The 25,495-nt window shown below is 37.9% G+C and overlaps 2 protein-coding genes across 10 annotated transcripts in view; one reads left to right on the top strand and one right to left on the bottom strand.

The window, feature by feature from the left end:
* Positions 1-298: 298 nt before the first annotated feature.
* On the bottom strand, positions 299-24,869 carry DRAM2 (DNA damage regulated autophagy modulator 2). Of its 8 annotated transcripts, none has more exons than XM_081324101.1 (9): positions 23,855-24,395; positions 18,847-18,968; positions 17,633-17,789; positions 13,259-13,326; positions 12,577-12,716; positions 8,808-8,985; positions 7,126-7,205; positions 5,658-5,750; positions 300-1,675 (listed from the first exon to the last, which is right to left on the bottom strand). In XM_081324101.1, exons 3-9 carry the CDS (start codon positions 17,761-17,763, stop codon positions 1,499-1,501), a joined length of 867 nt encoding a protein of 288 aa, XP_081180227.1. In that variant the 5' UTR covers positions 17,764-17,789; positions 18,847-18,968; positions 23,855-24,395; the 3' UTR covers positions 300-1,498. The 8 variants fall into 8 exon arrangements, with proteins under 8 accessions (XP_081180233.1, XP_081180227.1, XP_081180228.1 ...); XM_081324102.1 differs by lacking the exon at positions 18,847-18,968 and having other exon boundaries at positions 23,855-23,991; positions 24,118-24,395; XM_081324107.1 differs by lacking the exon at positions 18,847-18,968 and having other exon boundaries at positions 299-1,675; positions 8,811-8,985.
* Positions 24,472-25,495, top strand: part of CEPT1 (choline/ethanolamine phosphotransferase 1) — a 58,656-nt gene continuing 57,632 nt past the window's right edge. For both annotated transcript variants that reach the window (XM_081324097.1, XM_081324096.1), the window contains exon 1: positions 24,472-24,620. The gene's annotated coding sequence lies outside the window, so the exon portion shown is untranslated. The remainder of the gene's footprint in view (positions 24,621-25,495) is intronic.

Genomic DNA, 25,495 nt, shown 5'->3' with positions numbered 1-25,495 from the left:
GTACTTTATCATTTTTTTTCCTTTTTGGGGGGAGGGGGTGTCAAATTTTTGAGACCTTGCTGGGTGAGTGGTGGTACTCAGACATTGCCTTGTCCTAAAAGTGGTACAATGGATGAAAAGGTTGAAAAATCTTGCTCTAATTAATAAGTTGAGATCCCCTCTAATAAGTCAAAACCCCAATTTTCTTCAACCTTATTCTGGCTTTCTTACTTTGCCAACTAGGCTTCCATATCAGTGCTTTTACATCATCAAATATATCTCCCTCTATTATTATATATGCTACTTGAAATAAAGGAGACCATTGCCAGTTTTCTGAAAAGGTTAGCCCATTTGTATTTATTAAATTGTCTCTCTGTTATTCCAGTTCCCCATACTTGCCCTGATGTTTATCTTCCATTCAATCTGTTCCTTTCTCAAATTCCGATTTATACAAAAAGTCATTTCCATTTTCAGCATTGTAACTTCCTTTTCTGGATTTTTCATCAGCTGTATTTGTTGGTCAACTGAGTCCTCTGTCTTAATATTTGATTGTCCCACTTCTTCTGTTATCTTCTGCATTGTTGGTTCTTTGGTTATAGTCAAAGTTTGGGTTTGTGTATCTAAGCTGGTATCTTGATCTTTTATGTTAGATCTTATTTTATCAGAAGCTGAAAGAATGGTTTCATGTATTGCTTTCAACATGGAAAGAATCTTTTCCTGGTCTTCATCCATCTCTTTCACGTGTTTGTAAACAGTCTTTCTAGTAAAAGTTGTTTGTCAAGCAAGATTTTATAGTCCAAGGTATTTCACCATCTCATATAGTAAACAATATTCCTCAAGTAAAGAGATAGGAAAGCAATTTCCCACATATAACTCTGAAAGTCAGTAAAAGTTTACATTCACAGTTCAAGTAGGCCAGTTATGCCACCCAGTTGTTCTCTTACAGCTAAGTCTCTCACAGGTGGTGCCAAGGTCAGAAAAGTCTTACCTGAGGTCTGGGCTTCGAGCCAAGTCTTTTAGGAAATAACAAGTTGTAATACCAAACTTTGCCACAACATGTCACTGATGCCATTTAAGGTTTTTTAAGTTCAAAATTTTTCTAATCCTCTTTCCAATTTTATTTCTTTTTTGTAGATAAAAACAAGTCTCCAGTAAAAATAGGAAAAATTTTGGTCCCCAAGTTTCAGGAACATATAAATCCAATTAGATTAAAATTGTTCTTGTAATGCTTTGATTCCCCTGGGTAGTCAGATGCCGCTATTCTTAGAGGGTGGGATAGAAATTCTCTTCCCTCTCCTCACAGGGGGAAAGATATTTCAAGCAGCTTTTACAGGAAGAGAAGGTACCTAGGGTGAAGAGAAGATCAGATCTCACCCAGTTTCATCCGTGTTGCTTTCAAAGTGCTTGGTGGTGAGTTTGACTTCGGCTGTCTGCTGCCTAATGACGGGCCATATTGCTATGGCCAGTCTTTCCTCTGCCAATTTGAAGGGCTGCACCGGATTGAGTGGAAGGGCTGCCGCTATCCCACGATCAAATGCGGGTCCCCTCCTTGCTCGTCAACCCTACAGGGCGACTTTCGACCCTTTCCAGGGTCCCCTAGTGAAAGGAAATCAGATGTGGAAGACAGAGCTTGCTTTCTAGCAGCTGCAGCAGCAAACTGGATCTTGAGAATATTCTTTAGGCAAACAATTGTGGTCTGAAAAAGTTACAATGGGAGATATTCTGACAATAGTAGCAACAATTTTATGAGGCATACAAAAAAGCAAATTTGTAAGTAAACTTTAATCTGCAAAATTTTTGTTTATAAAAATCTGTAAAGATATAAAATACCATATAATCATTATTTTATATTATATATTACAATGTTTTGTGAGATACTTAAAAACTTTTTATATAAACAATGGGCAAGTCAGTAAAAATCCTTAATAGTAGTATTTTCATATAAAATGACATGTTTATATATCGCACTGAATGTTATATAAGCATATGCAGTATTTAAAAAACCTATGGTACTGTGCAGAAGTTTTCAGCAGTTGTGCAAAAATGCTGCAAATTAGAAATGCTTTCAGAAATATAATAGTTTATTTTTATCAATTAACAAAATGGAAAGTAAGTGAACAAAAGAGAAATCCAAATCAAATCAATATTTGGGGTGACCATCCTTTTCCTTCAAAACAGCATCAATTTTTCTAGGTACACTTGCACACAGTTTTTGAAGAACTTGGCAAGGTTACTTCAAAGTTGTTCCAAACATGTTGGAGAACTACAGATCTTCTGTGGATATAGGCTGCCTCAAATCCTGTCCTTTCATGTAATCCCAAACAGACTGTTGAAATCAGGTCTCTGTGGGGGCCAAACCATCACTTCCAGAACAACTTGTTCTTCTTTATGCTGAAGATGGTTAATTACATTGGCTGTATGTTTGGGGTCACTGTCCTGCTGCAGAATAAATTTGGGGCCAATCACATTCCTCCCTGATGGTATAATGGATATGTATCTGCCGGTATTTCTCAGCATTGAGGACACCATTGATCCTGACCAAACCTTGAACTCCATTTGCAGAAAAGCAGTCCCAAACTTGCAAGGAATCTCCACCATGCTTCACTGTTGCCTGCAGAAATTCATTGGCCACAATTTTTCCATGAAGACCACTTTTGGCCAGATGTCTCCGGACAGTAGCTTGGTGTACCTGAGTCCCACTGGATTCTGCCAGTTCTGTGCTGATGGCACTGCTGGGCATCTTCCCATGTTTAGCATGATATGTCTGTCATCTGCTGCATTAAATTTCCTTGGACAACCACTTTGTCTATGGTCCTCAGTGTTGCCCATTTCTTTGTGCTTCTTCAAAAGAGCCTGAACAGAACAATTTGGTTTGCAGCCTGCTTTGCAATCTCTACCTGGGAGAGACCTTGCTGATGCAAGGAACAAGACCTTTTGTCTTATTCATGTTCTGCTTTGCCATCGTGTATGACCTGTGACATAAAACTGTCTTCTATAACCTCACCTTAATAGCAGAGTTTGGCTATGCCCCTTTACCTAAGAATTGATGCTATTTTAAAGGCAAAGGGTGGTCACCCCAAATATTGATTTGATTTGGATTTCTCTTTTGTTCATTTACTTTCCATTTTGTTAATTGATAAAAATAAACTATTAACACTTGTATTTCTAAAAGCGTTCTTTACAGTATTTTTGCACAATTGCCTAAAACATTTGCACAGCACTGTATATATAAAGGTAAAGGTAAAGGTTCCCCCGCACATGCGTGCTAGTCGTTTCCAACTCTAGGGGCCAGTGCTCATCTCCGTTGCAAAGCCGAAGAGCCAGCACTTGTCCGAGGACGTCTCCGTGGTCATGTGGCCGGCATGACTAGACGCCAAAGGCGCACGGAATGCTGTTACCTTCCCACCGTAGTGGTCCCTATTTTTCTACTTGCATTTTTGCTTTCGAACTGCTAGGTTGGCAGAAGCTGGGACGAGTAACAGGTGCTCACTCTGTTACGCGGCACTCGGGATTCGACCTGCCAAACTGCCGACCTTCTGATCGACAAGCTCAGCGTCCTAACCCACTGAGCCACCGCGTCCCTACTGTATATATAGCCTATACTATATATGGGCTGATGCCAGTGGAACTAATAGACATCATTATTTCTGCATATTAAAAATGGAACCAATGTATGTGAACCAAAGCTTTTTTCTCAGAGGAGTTCTAATTTATGTCATTTTCTGTTTTCTTCTCATATGCTTCCTGTGATTAGTATTCCTTGATCATCTTCCAGGAGCTGCTCTTGAGTATGATAAAGATTAGGGCCAAAGAGTTTTGTTTCCATATGCAATGAGATTTTCTACAATAAATGGTGGAAAAGAATGAAATGTATTAGTTAATTTGGTTCTGTTATCATAAAGCATGATAAATGTTCACATTAGATCCTACTTTATAAACAAAATAATTAAGGAATCTCATGGATAATGTTACTATCTTAATAATTTTATTAAAGTTCAAAAATTGTACAAAGTCATCTCAAATCATTCCATCTTTGAGACTTTGTTCTCTTCCTTGTCTATCCTTTAAAGGGAGTCCCTGAAGTCCCTGGGAGTCACTACTTCTAAATGCTGAATGGAACCATTTCGAGAATTTTGCCTGGACTCCTTCCTTTCCCAACAGGTGGAAGGTCTTCCTGGCTCCCTGTGAGATGTTGCTCATGCTCACTATGTTCTTAGAGCCCTTTTCTTTAAAAGCTATATGATGCTAGTGGGTTGGGCTTCAGAGAATTGGAATGTTTCTAGGCCCAACCATTGATGTCACTGGCTCGAGAAGAACCCCAGGGAAAAATAAGTCTCCAGATTCCAACACCAAACAGATATGTTCAAATCCACCACTGATTTTAACACGTACAATACTACATAAATTCTAGCTTAAAATGAATAATGGGGAGAGGACAAAAGAAAGAAGGGGAGAAATATTCTGCAGCACACTACTTTTATTTCCCCCCCATTACTGAGGTAAATTACATATGTCTGTATTTTTTAAGCTTATAGGCTGCTTTAATTGTATCCAATTTTAAGCAATGTATGCTTCATCTCTCATGATTAAAATAATACAAATTCCATAAAGTCTGAGCCACCTATTCACAAGTGAAATGCTGGTCAATAGGAGGAAGCGGCAACCAAGAAGGATAAATTCAAGACCTCTGATAATAACGCTCGGAATAGAGACCCAAAGGGAACCCTCCCTCCCTGATCTTACTAAGAGCACAAATGGTGCTGAGAATAGACAGTGCTGAAAACATCCAGGTCTTAAGCATATAGTGCATTTAACAAGCAGCCATAATCAAAGTTTGACCCTTGAGTCCATCACAAACAAAATTTCACACCCAGTAATCAGAACAGTAGTATCTCTGGTTATATGCATGGCTTTCTACAACCATTCTCTCTCCCTTGCCTTGGACTTTCAGCTGATGCAAAAACCAAAATTCAAATCAGAAACATGATCGTCACACTTCTGAAAGTCTTTCCCTTCACCCAATTCTCAGTAATGTGCCAGGTCTGCCTTTTCTACAATTAAATCATGGCTTAGGAGACATTTACTATGGGCAGGCTAATATATTACTCTCCAATCCAAATTCAAAAATAAGAAAATGCATTGCTAACAACTGATCAATTTGGTCTTTCTTTTATAGATGCAATTATTCTGAAAAATATAATACTTCAGGATCAGTTTCTGAAAATAAAATAGTCATATATCTCTATTTAGCTTTAAGCTCAGAAAACGAAGAAAAATAAACATGAAATATTTTGAATAATCACCTATTTTGCTTACAACTAATTTCAAAGGCTAACTTTTGTTGCAGAAATTCATCATACATTTTAATAAAGTATTTTCTTAATGTCCTGTAGGTATGGAAAATTGTTTTGATGGCTTCTATTCCACCTCAGCTTCAGATAGATTTACCAACTTCAAAATATCCAAACATAAGATATTTAGTAAAACAGAAACATCTGTCTATATGACCCAACTCCTTTTTGTGGTTCTCATACAATGCTCACTCAAAGATGGCAATTCCCTTGTATATAATTTGGTTCCAACTTCTTTCTCAATTGTCATCTGTAGCCACTGTCCCCAAATTAAGGACACTTTCTGTCTACCAAAGGTTTGCCCACCCTTGCTGTAGAGAAACTTACCTGGAAGTCACGGATGAAAGTCATGAAAAAACTGATAACAGTGAAAGCCAAAGACCATTCAGAAACTGTGGCAATGATATGGACAGTGTATCCCTGCAGAAGACATTTTTTAAAAAAGTATTATACTTTTCAATGGTAGAATATCATCAGTTCTAATGGTAAACTCAAGTAATGAAAACCAATAATAAGCACAAGAAAGTTCCTTATTTGATTTTCATTCTATTAGAATGTTTATACTACTGACTACTGAAATATCTTGATAGTTTACAATTAAAACATAAAATCAAATTAAAACCAATGTATTAAAAAGAGTTTCAATAATTAAAAACTTGCAAGTTATGTTTCAAGTCCTTTTTAAAAGCAGTCAAAAGGCTTTAGACAAGTATAGGAGAGAATGACGAAAGGTTAAAGAGAGCATCAAACTTTATTTCATTACATTATGTATATTTATGTACATTAAAAAAAATCCCTAGTGTCTTCCAGACATATAATGCTTATAGAACTTGCCTTTGATGATGCTGGCTAGAGATTATGGGAGCTGAAATTAGGAAAGGCTTTAACGTGTGCTAACAAATGCAATACCAAAATATAACAAAAAAAGGGAATAAGACAAATAATTACCTAATTCTCAATAGAAGTTATTAATGGCTACTAAATGTGATTTATGTATCTACACATACATACAAACACACACACACACTTTCTCCATGTTTACAGGCATTATACTACTTGCCGGGGGGGGGGGGGGCGCAAAATAAAATACCTTTTGTTCATGTCCTGTCTTTGAACTTCTCAGAAACATCTAGGAATCAAACTTTGGTCTGATTCAGCAGAAAACCTCACTCTAAGTTTATTAAAGGTAAAGGTAAAGGTTCCCCCACACATGCGTGCTAGTCGTTTCCGACTCTAGGGGCCGGTGCTCATCTCCGTTTCAAAGCCGAAGAGCCAGCGCTTGTCCGAGGACGTCTCCGTGGTCATGTGGCCGGCATGACTAGATGCCAAAGGCACATGGAACGCTGTTACCTTCCCACCGTAGTGGTCCCTATTTTTCTACTTGCATTTTTACGTGCTTTCAAACTGCTAGGTTGGCAGAAGCTGGGACAAGTAACAGGCGCTCACTCTGTTACGCGGCACTTGGGATTCGACCCGCCAAACTGCCGACCTTCCGATCGACCTCAGCGTCCCAACCCACTAAGCCACCGCGCCCTAGGTTTATTACATTCGCTTTATAAAATATTAAAGAGGCTAGACCAGCTACTCTTTTTAAATTGCAGTAATGAAGCCAATTACTAATGAAGTAGACTTCTTGCTTATGTTTGTGTATGTTTGCAGAACTAAGTATGGTGTTTTGGGTAAACAATATATAAACACTACAATGTGTTAAGAATATCTTGGAATGTCTTCTGCAATGTGCTTGACATGTTTCATTTGTATCTTCTGTTGTCTTTTTAAGAAAAATCAAACTTACTTTCTCCTGGGGATTCCAATGCAGCCTCCATAGGGAATCTATTCCAGTTAAGCAGAGTAAAATGAGTGTAGAAATAGCCACTTTAATCATTAAGGAATATCTTTGAAATACGGAGGAAATAGCCTTGCTCTCCATCTATTCTTGTTTAACCCCACTTTTTTTTAATTTTAAAGGCTGTATACCCGGCAGGTTTTGAGAAGGGATGGTGTAATCTTTAGTTTAAATGATTTTTTAAAGTTTATCCCATCCTTTTGAAATGTGCCAATAATGCAGCAAATGTCCCATCTGGTCAGTCAGTATCAAATACAACCATGGCATTTCACTCATCCAGAAAATTGTTGTTAAGGATCAGGGGATTCTCAGAAACGCCTGAGGATGCAGTTGAGAAAAGTATCAACAGAAATCAGGGATTCTAACAGTAACACAAATGCTATATTTATATATATCTTGTGGGTGGTTTTTCCCCGATGCACGCTGTTGGCCCAAAAAAGGGAAGAAGGAATCTTTTGCCTGTATCAGCCCAATCTAGGGCCATCCAAGGCAGCAGTCGCTACTGCGACAATCATTTTTATGTTAAATTTGGATTTAACAAATCCAACGTGCAAGCAGCCCAGGTTTGAATCTCAGAAGGGTGTGGCTGGCTGATGAGAGCAAAGCAGCTTGAAATAGCTATAGCAGTCTCCCTTTAATTCTTTGTTAGCAATCCAAATTTAATATAAAAATGATTGTCGCAGTAGCGCCTGCTGCCTGTGGATGGCCCTAGTTTGGGCTGATACAGGCAAAAGTTTCCTTCTCCCCATATTTGGGTAGACAGGGTGCATCAAAAACTACTCAAGACATATATATATATATATATATATATATATATATATATATATATATATATATATATATATATATATATATATATATATATATATATATATATATATATATATATATATATAGTTTTACCTATTGTTGTAGAATACTGTATTACAAAATCCTTTTCACAATCAATACATATAATATGAATAAAATAAATATGAACACAATGAGTACTAACAGATTATTATGCCATAATACATTCAAATACATATAATCAAGTGCATGGAATATTATCCAGAGATAAAATCCATTTATAAGGGCAACTGATGACCAGAGTCAGGTTGAATATTGAGCTGGGCAGTTTATACATTTATTTATATATATAAATATTTTTTTAAAAATCACACTATGCAATATTTGTTAATTAGTTCAGCAATATAAAATCACTGATGTTGTACACATATGTAGAACATAATGTGTAATATAAGACATATATTATACTATATCTATATAATGTTATATATATTATTTCCTTCTGACATCTTTCTGCATTACATACCATAAGCTACATACTCCTAACCCAAATAAAATCTCATACAACTGGTAAAATTGTAGACCATGGAAATAAACATCAATGAATTAAGTCATCTTTAAAGATACAAGATAATTTCTTGGTTCTGTTGCAATAGTCTAACATAGTTACCTCTCCAGAAATAAAAAATAAAGCTTTTGAAGTTTATATATATTGTCATCTTTTCCAGCATTGTTATAAGTAAACATTTTAGCCACCTGAAAATAAAGCATCCTTTATTTAAAATAGACTTTTAAGAAATATCTCTTATTTACCACTTGCACTGTTTTACCACAAAGGATACTACTCACTATGCTTACTGCGCACCATAGCAACATTGTAAATCTGATCCAAAAAATATCCTTCCCATGAATTTGTGGTTGCATCTTATAGGAAATAATTGTCTGAACCAGAATATATACGGCTCCAATTCCAAATGCAAGGAAAGCTCCAAATGAATGCATGACAAATACAGAATTTTTCTACAGGAAAATAACATAATTTAATGGTTTTTAGAGAATACTGGGGTAATCCTTAAAAGGTTCAAACAATATAAAAAAACCTGAATCTTTGAACAGAATCTCTCAAAATTACCAGAATTATGGCTCAATAACAAATACTGTTATCTGCAAACCACTATAAAAACCTAGAGATCTATAATTATTGGAAGTTCATTATTTCTAATTAAGAGCAAGATTGTAATGGTATATATCTTAAAGGCAGCAATTTTGCTCAAACAGGGCAACTTTATTTAATGAGTTTTTTTCCTCCCAAATTACAATATTCACCAAATTAAATGAGTAATTTAAGAAAATAATTTTCTCTTTTTCTTTTGCCAGGTTATAATACTGTGAAAAAGTATTTGGCTGTTTAAATTTTCCTGAATGTATATCTTTGCCACTGAAGATTATTAGAGCTTCTACTGGTATTTCCTAAACAAAGTCAGCATACATTCAATGTGCCATGGTAAAAAATTAATCAGTCTCCTGATTCAATCAGTTAAAGAAATTCTAGCTCCAAGGTTCAACGTTCATTAAATATTCAGGATTGATAAAAAATTTCTGAAGATGTCCATTAAAAAGAAATTGATGCCTATCAGTCTGAGAAAAATTACAAAACACTTTTGAAAGGTCTGATGCTCCACCATTTCACTTCAGAGACATTGTGTGAAATGAGATTAGGTACACTGCTGAATTTTCCAAAGAGTGGGTATTCTGTCAAAATTGCTCTAAAAGAACATCATAAAATTGTCCATGAAATCATAGACAAAAAGAAAAAAACATCCAAGGATTTGCAGGTCTCCCTTGCCTGTGCTCAAAGCGTTTATGATTCCAGAAATGGGATTCATGGGCAAGAGGTTTCTGAAGTTTGCAAAAAAAAAATCCAATAGCTAAATAAGCAACTAGATTTCAGGAGAATAAATAAGGCAATGGGAAGCTTTATAGGCCACCTAATTGCTATGTCTGGGGGAAACAAAAAACACTGAATTTGTTAATAACCAGCTGTCAAGCATGAAGATGACAATATCACAGTTTGAGGATATTTTTATTACCGGTACTTCAGGATAAATAGCCATCACTGAGGAGAGAATGAATTTTGTTCATCCCACATAATTTTATAGATAATCAACCCATAATCTGAAATGCAAATGGGTCATATATCAAAGCAACGATCCCAAACTTACAATTAAGTCTTACAATAGAATGAACGGAAGAGAATAAAATGACTCAAAATATTTTTGAATGATTCAGTGAGTGTCTAAAACTATACAGAAATTCACCAGGCTTAAAAGAAAGCAGGTATTGCTGGAGATCCTCAAATATTACTGGATTTAAACAAACTGACATGGAGGAATGGACTAAAATGTCTGGGCAGCATTATAAAAGACTGATAATTATGGGATACGTTGGTTATGTAGATGCCAGAGTAGATGAAACCAATTACAGTACTGACTTGAGGGAGGCAATTGCTTTTTCACAAATGCACTTTATGAAATAATAAGCATTAAATGTTGAGCTTATCTGCTCACTCAGACTTTATACTGTATATCAATATGACTGACTCATAATATTCAGTGGCAAATTATATGCAAAAATTCAGAAAAAATAAAAGATGCCAATATTTTTCACAGAATTATAAATATAAAAAGTATTTTCCTCTGCTGATGATATGTAGGTATTTATTTGAAATTTTCTAAATCTAACCCAACCTTTACATTTTACTTTATTGTAATAGTCATTGAATGCACTGACCCTATTCTATAACCAAAAAAGGTTTATGATTGCAATCCGTTCAGAGTTACCCTGAGTTAAGATGGGCGGCCAATAAATATTAATAAACAAACAAATTTACAAATAAATAAATAAACTGCCATTTATTCTGCTTTTCCTTCAGTGAGATCAGCATGCCATTTCTAAGTAGTTGATCATTCAGCATAAAGTAAGATCAGCTTAACTTCAAACAGCTTTTCTGCATTATGTGTTTTCTGATATATCTCACAATGACTAACCCTGAGAGATCTACTGTAACTAATCAAAAACTCTCCACGAAGTTTCAAGGATATGAACTCTTTTTACTCCCAAAATCAACATTATAAATGGTCATCTATCTTTGGCTTTAAAGGAATAGTTTGCAGCAAATATTTTTCATTTTAAGGCCAAAATGTAAAATCTCAATAGCAAATATTACTGCCATCATAATAAGAAATGCCAGATTTTAACATCATATTCAAAACTGCACCTATTTCTGAGTAGTCATTTGTAATTCATTTGTTCTTCATGAAGTACTGTGGTGAAAGAATTAAGAATGGAATATTGAGAACAAAGAGGCTGAGATTCAAATACATACTTGGCCACAAAATCTAATAAATTACCTTGGCCAGTTGCTATTTCTCTGCCTTAACATATTCCATTGGACTCTATACAATAAAACTTAGAGAAAAGAAGTACAAATGTAATAAATATACTTATAAAGTATTTTAAAAAATACTTCTTGTATTTCAAACCTAAATGTATGAGGAATGAGAGACTTGGAATTAACCTTGATATTTAGCATCAACAGTGTGTTTACTTTATGGAAAGGATGCCTCCTAGACCAGAAAAAATAGTTTAGACTAGAGAATTTTGATAAGATACATTAATGTCTTGAAAACAAAATCAATTATTTTCCACAAAATAAGTATCTCTAAACAGCTTTTAACAGCTTACAATCTAGTTACATTTAATGTCATAGTATTTATTCAAGAGGAAAAGGTTTTAAATGTGCAGTAATTTATCTACACTCTTCTTAATCACTGGGTGTTTTTTTCTTTCATTCTTCTCATTCTTTTCATGCTACACTGTCACCTACTGTTCATCACACAAAGTATGATGCTTGGAAAAAATATATAGACCAAATAAGCAATAAAGAACATTACCAGCAAATGCTTCTGAGCACACTATTTTATGAGAAATGTAAAAGATGCTGATGTTTAGTCCAGTAATGCCAAATACTGTATTTGTTACACTTTCTCAAAGCTTTCTAGTTGTCAGGACTGATTTATTCTGCTAAATTATTATTTCTGAGAAAACATTTCTCGGACACTGAGATTACTAATAATGTGGTATTTTTCTTGAAAATATATCCATTTTAAAAATATTATCTGGCCTAAATAAAATAAAACCATTCCGAATACCAGCAGTTTGTCCCTGAAAACTTAAGAAACTTACATTTATTTGATTTATACCGTTGCTAAGGGTAAATAAAATTTAAAAAATAGATATAGAAATATCCTCACTATCCAAATATATTGTATTTGATTGGTTGATTGCCAATCAATACCAATTAAAGGTGTTTCCAAGTAGACACATACTATTCAAAATATATTGTGCATCTTGTGCTGTCTTTTACTCCCTGTTTTTTGGAAGCATGGAAGAAATGGTGGGGAAAAAACAATGATGTTCCCAATGTCAAACAACATAACACATACCTTTCTTATCAACCTTCATTTGGGCAGATCCTTAGAATAGGCTATTATAATCTTATGATGAAGATATGTACTTTTGTAATTTAATCATCAAAGAAAAAACACAAACCTGAAAGTTTGCAACGATGCAAATCCCAAAACAGCTAACTATTCCTAACACTAAGCCAGCCTTATTTAGTCTGAGCATCTTGGATTCCTCAGGGTTCAAAGCACTGACTTGTTTGTACCGAACATACGCGGTGGCAATACCTGTGAATGAACAATTGAAACAGAATAAGAATAGAGAAGTGTGATATCGAATGCAATGAAGACTAAGGCACAATTATAGCCACATGAAAATAGTAGTCTTTTATGCAAGACATAATAAAAGAAAAGTAGAAATAAATTAACTATATGAGGACTCATTTCATGTTATATATAAGGGGTTTGGAGAAACCTGCCAACCATGATTTTTTAATCCAGCCATTCAATAACTACGGTTAATTAACTATAGTTTAAATCCTCTGAATGTAAATGGAGAGTGAGATGCTCTTTAGCTATTCCTGCGATAGCTTAACATCCTGTGCTCTCCCTTCATTATAGTAGATGCAACTCTGTATAATTGTTTTGACCTTTAAAACTCTGTAAAAAGTGTACTTTTTTGTCTCAACTGCACATACCAACTGCATTGTCCAAAACATCTTTCAGTGAATGTCCTTTTCCTATAGTTAAGATTTCTTCATCTCTGTAGTCTCATCAAAGCCCACATCTCAGCAACCTCAAAAGCTCAGTATTATTTTTACTGTACTTACCTAAGAAGGAAGCAAAGCATAACATTATTCCAAACAAGCATCTTTCTGGAGGTCTTGCCCCTGTGTCACTGCAAGATAAGCAACGTATGATACTAAGCATCCTACTATGCAATTAGAATGACAAAACGTACAAAATACACAACACCCATTATTAATGTTGACACTAATGATAAGTGATGCAGTATGAGTAAAAATAAAGATTTCTTTGATAACTACATAGATTCTTGCAGGATAGTGGTTTGCCAATACCTACCTCCATAACGTGTTTTTAAATTCCATACCTAGCCTGCCTACGTGGGGCTTCCTGGAGATTTCTCATTCAACTACTCCTACATTTGCGCCTGCTAAATTCTTTAGAATCAGATAAGGTCATTTATCCAATTATTTTTCTCTCCTTTCAAAAAAAAATATGTATGTAATGATATGTGGGAATGACCTTAGAAGACGGGGGAAGAATTGCTTCCCAGGTAGTGACCAGGTAAGAGAGGGTGTATGTAGCCCACAGGTGCACAATGGGCAGAGAAATAAACTCAAAAGGGAACCTCCCTAACTTGTCAGGCAGTAAGACAGATGCAGCCAAACTGTATTGAAATAGTTCATTATACATTAAACTAAGCACAATTATGTTTATCAAAGCATATATATTTAAAAACAGGAAATACAGATTTGGAAATAATAGCTAATATTTATATAGCACAAGCAGTTACACATGTTTTATGTGGTCAGTTCAGAGTGACTTAAAACTGATAAGGAATAAATCTGAGTCTTAGTATTCCTCCTCAGTTTCATTTAAGAACACTGAGCTAAAATAGTCGTCCAGAGTCAAAGCCAAGGATGCCACTGAAGTCCTAAGTAGTAATTGATATCAATCATTGATAATATCAATAATAAAGAATTTATACTTTAATAAAGCAAAAAACAGCTCGAAGAACCATAGTGACTGCTATCTTGGAGAGAAAAGCATTGCAGAGATATAATATTTCCAGCTTCAATTATACAATAGTACTTACAAAATATCATCTATAACCCAGGCTTAGGCTAAGCTTTCTAGATAAAAGTACAATGACTTGCTTTAGAACTAAAAATTAGGTCTACTAAAGTTGTCAAGAGTTTCAGACTACATCTTGGCTTAAAGCAACAACTTTTTTTACAAGGGACCAGCAAAAGAGAATACTTAGTTCTGTAGTCAAAATCTACACCAAATGTCTGTATTTCACATCTCAAAATAGTAAAAATTATTTTCATAATTTCTATATTTAGAATGAATTATCTGAAGTTCTACTAATTAGCTAGAGCAGGCAATGCCAACTTGTGGTCCACAGGTTGGAAATGGCCCTGACCAGATAGTAATGTGGCCCAAGATATAATAAAAATATTTTAAAAAATAAAGTTTGTTATTTATATACATTAACTATATTATATTTTTATATGCCATCCAAGACTTCCCCCAATGTGACCCAGTAAAGCCAAAAGGTTGGACGCCCATGAGCTAGAGGCTTTAAGAATCTGGAAAATATAAGAATTTAAAGTTACAGCAAAATTGGATGTGGTGGAGAGAGGAGGAAAAGAATAAGTTTCTATACAGTATTTTCAGAAGTAAATGAAAGTTCAGATAGATATTCATCATAATTATAGAGTTGTAATATACGCCAAAGGAACCAAGATGATAAAACTTGACATTATTTGAAATTAAATATATTGGGCCTGTGAACACCTTGGGAATGATCCAATAAGCATCTTTATAGATATTTCTTGACTTATGACCATACAGCAGCCTGCCTTTACAGCTGTAGTTTGCGATGCCCATAAAGCAAATCCACAGTAATTAAACAAACACAATATGAAACCCATTGTTTGCTACCAAATGGTTTTGACAAAATTGAAAGTAAATGCCCATTTTCAGTAAAATGTTGTAAATCGTGGTCACATGACCACGGGATGCTACAAATGGCCATAAAGGGGTGGTGAGACTCCTCCTCAAGAAGCCTGCCCTGGACCCGGCTGTTTTAAATAACTATCGTCTGGTCTCCAACCTTCGCTTTCTGGTGAAGGTTGTTGAGAGTGTGGTGGCGCATCACCTTCCTCTGTTCCTGGATGAAACTGATTATCTGGACCCGTACCAATCGGGTTTCAGGCCTGGGCACAGCACGGAGATGGCATTGGTCGCGCTGGTGAATGATCTCTGGCGGGCTCAGGACAGGGGTTGTTCCTCTGTCCTAGTCCTATTAGATCTCTCAGCAGCTTTCGATACCATCGACCATGGTATCCTAGTGCGGCGTCTCAGGGGGTTGGGAGTGGGAGGCACTGTTTTGCGGTGGTTCTCCTCCTATCTCCTGGGCTGCTCGCAGTCGGTGTTGACGGGAGGGCAGAGGTCCGCCCCGAGGCCTCTCGTTTGTGGAGTTCCTCAGGGGTCGGTTCTCTCGCCCCTCCTGTTCAACATCTATATGAAGCTGCTGGGCGAGATCATTCGTGGTTTTGGGGTGGGGTATCATCAGTACGCTGATGATACCCAACTTTTTTTCTCCACCCCGAACCAACCCAGCGATGCCCTCGCCGTGATGTCCCGTTGCCTGGAAGCGGTCCGGGTCTGGATGGGGAGAAACAGGCTTCGTCTCAATCCTGCCAAGACTGAGTGGCTGTGCATACCGGCATCTCGGATCAACCAGACTATTCCATCTCTAACGATGGGGGGTGAGGTGTTACCCCCCGTTGATAGGGCTCGCAACTTGGGTGTCCTCCTGGATTCACGGCTCAATTTTGAAGATCACATAGGAGCCGTGACCAGGGGGGCTTTTGCCCAGGTTCGCCTGGTGCGCCAGTTGCGACTCTACCTGGACCGAGATGCCCTACGCACAGTCACTCATGCGCTCGTGACCTCCCGTTTAGACTATTGCAACACTCTCTACATGGGGCTGCCCTTGAGGACCACCCGGAGGCTTCAGCTGGTGCAGAATGCGGCTGCGTGAGTTGTGATGGGGGTTTCCCGATACTCCCATGTAACACCTCTACTCCGCAAGCTGCATTGGCTTCCAGTTGCCCTTCGGGTGAGATTCAAGGTGCTGGTGATGACCTATAAAGCCCTAAATGGCGAGGGTCCGGGATATCTGAGGGAACACCTGCTGCCAGCATCAAGCTCCCTTCATCCAGTGCGCTCCCACAGGGAGGGTCTTCTCAGGGTGCCGCCGGTAAAAGATTGCCGGTGGGTAACACCCAGGGGTAGGGCCTTCTCAGTGGGCGCGCCTGCCCTTTGGAACCAGCTGCCCGCGTAGCTTAGGACTGCCCCCGACCTCCGTTCATTCCGCCGGGACCTGAAGACCTGGCTCTTCGAGCTCTCTGGCCCAGGCTGAGAATTTTAACTTTAACTGGGGTTTTTATTTTTCTCTCAGGGATTGATTTAATCTTTTTAAATTGTTTTTAACTTTTGTATTGATTTTTCTTTTAAATATCCTGTAAACCGCCCTGAGTCCTTCGGGAAAGGGCGGTATATAAATCCAAATAATAAATAATAAATAAATAAATGTGGACCGGTTATCAAGTGCCTGAAATGCAGTCATGTGACTATGGAGGAGCAGCCATCAAAACTGACTCATAAGTACCTTTGGTGGAGTCCATTATAACTTCAACTCTGGTTGTTGAGAATTACCTGTATTGTAAAGTTCCACAATGAATGGGATACAAAACTACCAGTGTATTCCTGTACTTTCTTCATTCCAATTCAGTTCAAGGAGCATTCAAAGGAAATTTCTAAGACACTTATCCTTGTTTCTCCCAATATATATTTGGTCTGATATTTTTTAACAGACAAGCTATTTTGGAAAACATTATATGAATGAAAAATATATTTAAAGTAAGCAAATAAGCATGGAAATACATTTGTTTTCTGCCACCTCAATTTCAAGGGTAACCTTTTGCAAATCTAATTAAAAGAGCAAAGGAAAGAATCACTTCAGTATGTGTATATAAATTACATATGTGAAGACATGTAGTTGTAGTGGTGCTGTGGTTAGAATACAGTATTGCAGGCTAATTCTGCTGACTGCCAGCAGTTTGAGTCTGACTGGCTCAAAGTTGACTCAGCCTTCCATCCTTCCAAGGTCGGTAAAATGAGGACCCAGATTATTGGGGGCAATATGCTGACTCTGTAAACCGCTTAGAGAGCGCTGTAAAGCACTATGAAGTGGTATAAGTGCTATTGCTATAAGTGCATGTCTATCTATCTTTTGAATATATTATGAAACAAATTCTATCCATTTTGATATGGGGGAGGTAACCTAACTTCATTTTTTAAAACTTTTAGGGCAAAAAAACAGGAGAGTAAGAAACGTTTCATTGATGTAACATTAGTTACAGTGCAAAAATGCAAAGCATACTGACCTGATATAGGGTACCAGAGGGTCAACATGGTGTAAGAAAACTCCAACAACGTATGAAAACACAAAAGCAGAACTCAAGCAAATAACCAGGGCAGAAGGCAAGAAACTCAGTCCTTGTTGAAACCACCACATTTCAAAATGATCCACAGATTTAAATACTGAAATAAACAAACAAACAATCAACCCTTTTTTCTTTCTTCTTGACTTGAAAGCAAATAAATTGTATTTATAACAACACTTCTATATCATCCAATTTTTTCCAATTCATTATAATAATATATTATCCTTCTGCTCTGTATTTGAAAATATTTCCAGTCCAATCTTTTCAGTAAATTATTGAATCAGGACTTCGTTAGAAACAGTATTTTCAGCTTCCTTTTTTAAGTTATGTTCTAAGTCTAGCTCAAACAAAGAAAACTGTTGTATAAAACCCATGATAAAGTGAACAAACTATTTGGAGCATGTGTGAATGTTCTTAAAAATAGGAAGTGGAGGAATGAAAAATCAAATAAGAATGTTGATAACCCTTTAGTCTAAAAATAAGTGGAACCCAATACTGCACAGTTTGGCCTTTAATATATAAACTTTATATTTTGTAATAGAAAGTACAAACAACCACATTTATGCCTCCTCTATCATCTTCCATTCCAATTCCATAGGTCTGCCTTTAAAGACCATCTAGAAACTGGAGGTAATGCAAAATGTATCTAAAGAAAATAATCTGGTATGTCACATAACACCAGCACTGTAGGAGTTCAATGCAATGCTGATTCATTTCCAATTATCCTGCAAAGTTTTTTTAATATGATGGTTCATTGCACAGTCACCCAGATGTTTAGACTGCATTTCACATTTTTGTTCCCCCATTAAGTCTTTCCCAAAGACCTGGGATAGGCAGATATTGTTTGATATTGTTAAAGGTACTGTCCAGGATGTAAACTATTCCAAATAAAGAAGCTTTTTGCAATTGACTGATAGATTTTGTCAATACCAAAGTTCCAGTTCTTTTGGAATTGCACCCAGACGCCTATTATATCAGCCAGATATTTAGACTGGACTTGGCATTTTTGTCAAGAGAAACATAAGGGCACCCAGACGGCTTCATAGCTATAGTGGGACTAGAACTCAAGTCTCTGAGTTTTTAAACTGATACCTAAAACTAAAATGAATAGGCTATAAAGTCTACATGACTTGATTATCTCTAAGATTGCTTACTTCAAATAAAAATTCCCCCAATGGTACTTGCAGGGAGCATATGCTAAGAGTTTTCATCTTCCATGAGAGCTCAGAGGCTATCTCTAAATGTGGGAATTGCCTTTTTGAAGAATAATTTATCTCTGAAATAAAATAAGCATTCTCACTTTTGTTAATTAAAAGGCTTGCTAAGTTTCACCTTTTTCAAAGAATATTTGGAAGCTGTAGAATGAGTAAAGGATGTACCAAGGATTTATTTATTATTTCAATTTATATAGCTATCCATTTCAAATATATGACTCTGGATAGCTCACAGCAATTAAAAGAAATAATATAAAAATCAATATAACATAAAATATAGAACCATATTTAAAAACAGAACACAATTCATAGCCATGTAATTCCAAAATCCATTATCAACAATAATTAACATAACCATGGTACAGTTCTGTCACACATCGAGGTCCCTGCATACAATGGCAAAACAAAGTTTTTAAGGCCTTATGAAAATCTGATAGGTTCAGAACTAATCTGATCTCTGCGGGGGGTAATGTTCCAAAGGGCAGGACAACAATAGAAAATGAAGGGCATTGCCTATTATGGATTGTTATAATATATTCTATACATGTTTCCATTGTTATATTTTAATGTAATGCTTGCTTTATAAGCCACATTGATTCAACAATAGAGACAATATAAAAGTCTCTGTAATAAATTGTAACCATGACTGACAGACAGACAGACAGACAGACACACACACACACAAGGTAATTCTGGAGCAAAACAAGTATTGTTGTCTATGTATTTTTATTTTGTTGCACAACAATGTGCCACTGGAATTGCAACCAACAAAGTAGAATAACTTTACATAATCAATATTCTAACTCTAGCATTGGTAATAGTAAGACATTTTTTGATATCTGCCCACTGAGATGAGATAATATGAACAGATTAGTAGAAGAAAGAAAACTGAATTGTTGAATAAATTCACAGCTTTTCTGGAGGAATATTTAAACTAAACAACGGGGACAGTGAGTTAATTGATACAGAACATCACTGTCCCCGGCAAACTAAGAAAATAGGGGAACTCAGGCACCACACAAGTTATGTAGCAAGTAAACACAGGGTCAGTCATAAAGGACTCAAATGTCTGTATACCAATGCGCAGAGTATGAACCAGTAAGCAGGGTGAACTAGAAATTCAGGTAAATGAGGGCGGATACGATATTGTTGCCATTACGGAAACATGGTGGGATGAAACCCACAAATGGAACACACAGCTAGAAGGATTTAAATTATTTAAAAGAAACAGACTAAACAAAAGAGAAGGTGGAGTTGCTCTATATATAAGAAATAATTTTATCTGTACAGAAATAGAGCACAACAATGATGAAAACTGTAAACTTGAATGTATTTGGGTCAATATAAAAGGGGTAAAAAATGACATTGCCATAGGTGTATACTATAGGCCGCCCAACCAAGCAGAGGAAATAGATGAACTTTTTGCTAGTCAGTTAACTAAGGTATGTAGGAAGCGCATCACAATAGTAATGGGGGACTTTAATTACCCTGATATCAACTGGGAGACAAATTCTGCACCAAGTGGAAGATCTAACAGATTCCTAACAAACCTAACAGACAACTTTCTCTCCCAAAAAGTAGAGAAGGGAACTAGGGGATTAGCCATATTGGATTTAATTCTCACTAACAGAGATGAAATGATAGAAAGTGTTGAAGCCACAGGAACCTTGGGGGGAAGTGATCATGCAATATTGGAATTCAACATTATGGAAGCACAAGCAATAGAACACAGCCAAACTAGAGTCTTGGACTTTAAAAGAGCTAATTTCAATAAACTTAGAGAGAGCTTGGGAAGGATTCCATGGATGAGAATCCTCAAGGGGAAAACAACTCAAGAAGCTTGGGAAATTTTGAAAAGTGAGATAATAAAGGCCCAGTCTAGCACAATATCAACAAAGAAGAAAAATAACAAGAAATAAAAAGAAACCAGCATGGCTGCATAAAGAACTCTCTGATAAACTGAAAGATAAAAAGGACAAGTATAAGAAGTGGAAAGAGGGGCACATAACTAAGGCAGAATATCAGCAAATAGCCCGTGCCTGCAAAGATGAAGTGAGGGAAGCTAAGGCTCCAAATGAACTAAGGCTTACGACCAAAGTTAAAAATAACAAAAAAAAAGCTTCTTTCAACATATAAGAAACAAGAAAAAAGTTAAGGAAATGATTGGTCCATTAGAGGGGGAAAATGGCAAGGTGACAAGCAACAGGGAGAAAGCAGAACTATTTACTGTATTTTTCGGACCATAAGACGCACCTGACCATAAGACGCACCCAGTTTTTAGAGCAGGAAAACAAGAAAAGAAATATTCTAAACCAAATAGTATCAGTATACTAAAACAGGGCTTTTCAATCTTTTCATCCATTGTACCACTTTTAGGACAAGGCAATGTCCGAGTACCACCAGTCACCCAGCAAGGTGTCAAAAACTTGACACCCCCCCCCAAAAAGGAAAAAAAATGATAAAGTACAGGTAGTCCTCGACTTACGATTTACTTAGTGACTGTTCAAAGTTACGATGGCACTGAAAAAAGCGACTTATGACCATTTTTCACACTTATGACCGTTGCAGCATCCCCAGGGTCATGTGATTTACATTTGGATGCTTGGCAATCGATTCATATTTATGATGGTCACATTGTTCCAGGGTCATGTGATCGCCTTTTGCAACCTTCTGACAAGCAAAGTTAGTGGGGAAACCAGATTCACTTAACAACCATGTTACTAATTTAATTTCTCTCTCCCCCTCCCTCTTTCTTTCTCTCTCCCTTTCTCTCCCTCTCCTTCTTTTTCTCCCTATTTTTCTCTTTCCCTCTATTTCTCCCTCTTTCTCTCCCTCTATTTCCCTCCCTTTCTTTCTCCCTCTTTCTCTCCCTCTATTTCCCTCCCTTTCTTTCTCCTTTCTAATTTTTCTCTTTCCCTCTCTTTCTCCCTTTCTTTCCCTCTCCCTCTTTCTCTCCCCCCCTCTATTTCTCTCCCTTTCTTACTCCTTCTCTCTCTCTCCCTCTTTCTCTCCCTCCCTATTTCTTTTTCCTTCTCTCTCTCCCTATCTTTCTCTTCCTCTCTCTCTCTCTTTCTCTCTCTCCTTCCCTCTCCCATTGTCTATTCCTTCTTTCCTTCCCTCCCTCTTTGTCCTTCCCTCTCTGTGTTAGAGCAGTACTCACGGAGGCGGCCCTGCAGCCCGGCTTTCTCTTGCAGAAAGCAAGCTGAAACGGAGCGAGGGAGATTGCCAGGAACGTGATCTCACGCGAGATCGCGTTCCTGGCAATCTCCCTCGCTCCGTTTCAGCCTGCTTTCTCTTGTAGCAAGGGAAGCTGAAACCGAGCGAGGGAGATTGCAGGAGCGCGAGATCGGCGTTTCTCAGCACGTGCCGATTCATGCTTCTGGCAATCTCCCTTGCTTTCCACTTGCGGAGGTTGGGGCTGGCCATACGGATCACCTTCGGACCATAAGACGCACCCTCATTTTCCCCCTCACTTTTGGGGGGAAAAAGTGCGTCTTATGGTCCGAAAAATACGGTAACTCGTTTTTTGCATCTGTCTTTACACAAAGGGGAAAAACAGTCCAACCTAACAAAACCAGTGCCATAAAAAACAGAATAGAAACGCAAGTTAAGATAGGCAAGAAAATGGTAAGTGAGCACCTGTCCAGCCTAGACGAGTTCAAATCACCAGGACCAATGGATTACACCCCAAGGTTCTCAAGGAACTGGCAGACATGATCTCAGAACCACTGAACTATATTTTTCAAAGATCCTGGAGCACTGGGGAACTACCAGAGGACTGGAAGAGAGCTGATGTAGTTCCCATATTGAAAAAAGGGAAAAAAATAGATACAGGAAACTACAGACCTATCAGCCTGACCTCAATACCTGGGAAGATTCTGGAAAAGATAATCAAATAACAAATCAGCGAACACCTTGATGCAAAGTTATCACTAAAAGCCAACATGGGTATGTCAAAAACAGATCATGCAAGACAAATCTTATTGCATTCTTTGACCAAGTGACAAAACTAGTGGACCAGAGGAATGCTGTAGATATAATTTACTTGGACTTCAGTAAGGCATTCGATAAAGTAGATCACAACCTACTACTTGATAAGATAGAAAAATGTGGGTTAGACAGCATCACCACCAGATGGATTCATAGCTGGCTGACAGGCCATACTCAGCGTGTGGTCCTCAATGGAACTGCATCTACATGGAAGGAAGTGTGTAGTGGGGTGCCCCAGGGCTCTGTTCTGGGCCCAGTGCTCTTCAACATCTTCATCAATGATTTGGATGAGGGGATAGATGGGGAACTCATCAAATTTGCAGATGACACCAAGCTGGCAGGAATAGCCAATACTCCAGAAGATAGGCTTAAGATACAGGAGGATCTGGACAGACTTGAACACTGGGCGCTATCTAACAAAATGAAATTCAATGGTGAAAAAAGTAAGGTTCTACATTTAGGCAGGAAAAATCAAATGCACAGGTATAGTATAGGTGGTACCTTGCTCAATAGTAGTAACTGTGAGAGGGATCTCAGAGTCCTAGTGGTCAATCACTTCAATAGGAGCCAGCAGTGTGCTGCAGCTGCCAAAAAAGCCAACACAGTGCTAGGCTGCATTAACAGAGGGATAGAATCAAGATCACATGAAGTACTAATACCACTTTACAATGCCTTGGTAAGGCCACACCTGGAATACTGCATCCAGTTTTGGTCACCACGATGTAAAAAAGATGTTGAGACTCTAGAAAGGGTACAGAGAAGAGCAACAAAGATGATTAGAGGTCTGTTTTTAACAAAAGCTTGAAACTGTAGCATGGAGAAGTAGCCATTGTAGTTTCACATTTAGGACCTGCCCATACTTTGTTTTTCTTTCCTTTTAACCAAAGAAAATAGGAAAGACAAAATAGCTGACAAAGGCAATTTATTATTATCACTAGCAACTGTCGGTCGGGAACACCTGAATCGGAGGGTCTTTGCTTCAGCCAAGTAGTTCAGCCAGATTGGGAAGAGGCTGGAGAAGGCTATTTTCCCATTTTCTCCAGTCTCCTCTCTCAGGCACCACCTTAACTTACACTACATTCTCTCTCTCTTCTCCTGGTGATTTGAAAAGTACAGAATAAACAACAGCTACAACGATTACTTTTCTTGAGCTTTCGCCCTCACCCCGGACATATCCTGGACTTAAAAAAAACACCCCTCTTAACATGATATAAACTTAACCTCTGCCACCAGCAGCCCGTAGACAGCGTCCTCCTCCGGCCCGAGTGGCAGAGAAAGCAGCGCTCTTCTTGCAGAGGGTGGCGCCTGGCGCCTGACTGGATCTAACCCCGCCGTTTCTGCCGGCGAAGCGCGCTCTGACATTCGATCCTCCCAGACAAGGTGAGCTCTTTATTTACTACTACCTCCCGTTCTCTTGCAACTGTTTCATCTCACCGCTCCGCCTCCCTCCGAGGGAGGGCCTGGAAGAAGCCGGACGCGAAACGACGGAAGCAATCAGAACCCGCGCTCTCCCCGCCCCAACCCCCACGCGTGTGGTTGCCGCTTCCTGCCCATGCGCATCAAAGCACCAATCTCCGGGCGTCCCACGCACGCCCCCTGCTCGGTTAGTTGCCTGTTCCAGTCGCGCGCCCTTCCTAAGCAACCACGCAAGCCGGCTTATTTACGGCAGGCGCAAAAAAAAAGGACGTAAACGCGCCTCCTGGGCGAAGAGGCTGGTTATAAAGGTAAATGCCGGGTGTTCTTGGTGCTCTTCGGGATTGGCTCTGTTGGGCGGTAGAAGCTTGCGTCGGGTGTCCTTCGAGTTCAGCCAAAGAAGGTTGACTCGTGTGAGTCTCTGCCTCACCTGCCGCGAGGTTATGTGCTTTGGAGGGGGGGAATGGTCGACCTTCTTTTCTCTCTTCCTGAGCTTCGTAGGCTCCTGCGCAAGAGACAGGGTGTCGCTTGCGCTGCCTTGTTTTTCCACTCGGAGAGGGCTGCTGCCGTTTATGCCCGGACAGGCTGGCAGTCAGTCAGTTAGTTCGTGGAGGGAGCGATGTAATCGGAGCAGGCGTTCTTCAAATGCTGGGGACAAGTCAAAACAACCTTCTCCTCCACATAGATATAAGCAGAGTTTGTGTCAAATACAGAGTGGCACACATAAAGTAAAATGTGCCTCAGCCTTATATGGATTTTCAAGATTGAAATATCTGTTTTGAGTTTGTGTTCAATTTTTTGACTGCTGGGGTTATTAGTGGAAATGCATCAGTGTTTCGGGCAAAATGCTAATTGCCACATTTGCTTTCCTTTAATGCAAAACTAAAATTGGAATCTTGTACATTCTATAAACACCTTATTTATAAAAGCACAGTACTCTTTCCTCTCAGTATTTTTGTCACTTAAGTTACATTAAGAGTAACTTAAGATTTCCTCAGTCTTTCTTCTGAAGTGTTTTTATATGTAACTCGCTTAAGGGAATTACATTATAAAATTGCAAAAAACTTCTTTTCATTGATTACATTTTCTTTTAGTTATTGTATTTACTGAGTGCCTTAGATTTACAGACATAAATGAATCAGTTAACTAATTTGCTGCAAAATATATATCAATTATATCTTCATGA

The sequence above is a fragment of the Vipera berus genome (assembly GCF_964194415.1).
Source record: "Vipera berus genome assembly, chromosome: 3".
NCBI lineage: Eukaryota > Metazoa > Chordata > Lepidosauria > Squamata > Viperidae > Vipera > Vipera berus.
The sequence above is the reverse complement of the archived record's forward strand: the minus strand, read 5'-3'. Positions and strand labels throughout refer to the sequence as shown.

Bases quoted from the DNA above. Each gene is read 5' to 3' on its own strand.
- DRAM2 (XM_081324105.1), bottom strand. From the start codon at position 17,763: ATGTGGTGGTTTCAACAAGGACTGAGTTTCTTGCCTTCTGCCCTGGTT. The intron at 8,986-12,576 runs GTTTGTGTTTTT...ATTTTCCTGTAG, and splicing joins GCATCGTTGCAAACTTTCAG to AAAAATTCTGTATTTGTCAT. The intron at 1,676-5,657 runs GTAAGTTTCTCT...TAACTTTTTCAG, and splicing joins CTTTCATCCGTGACTTCCAG to ACCACAATTGTTTGCCTAAA.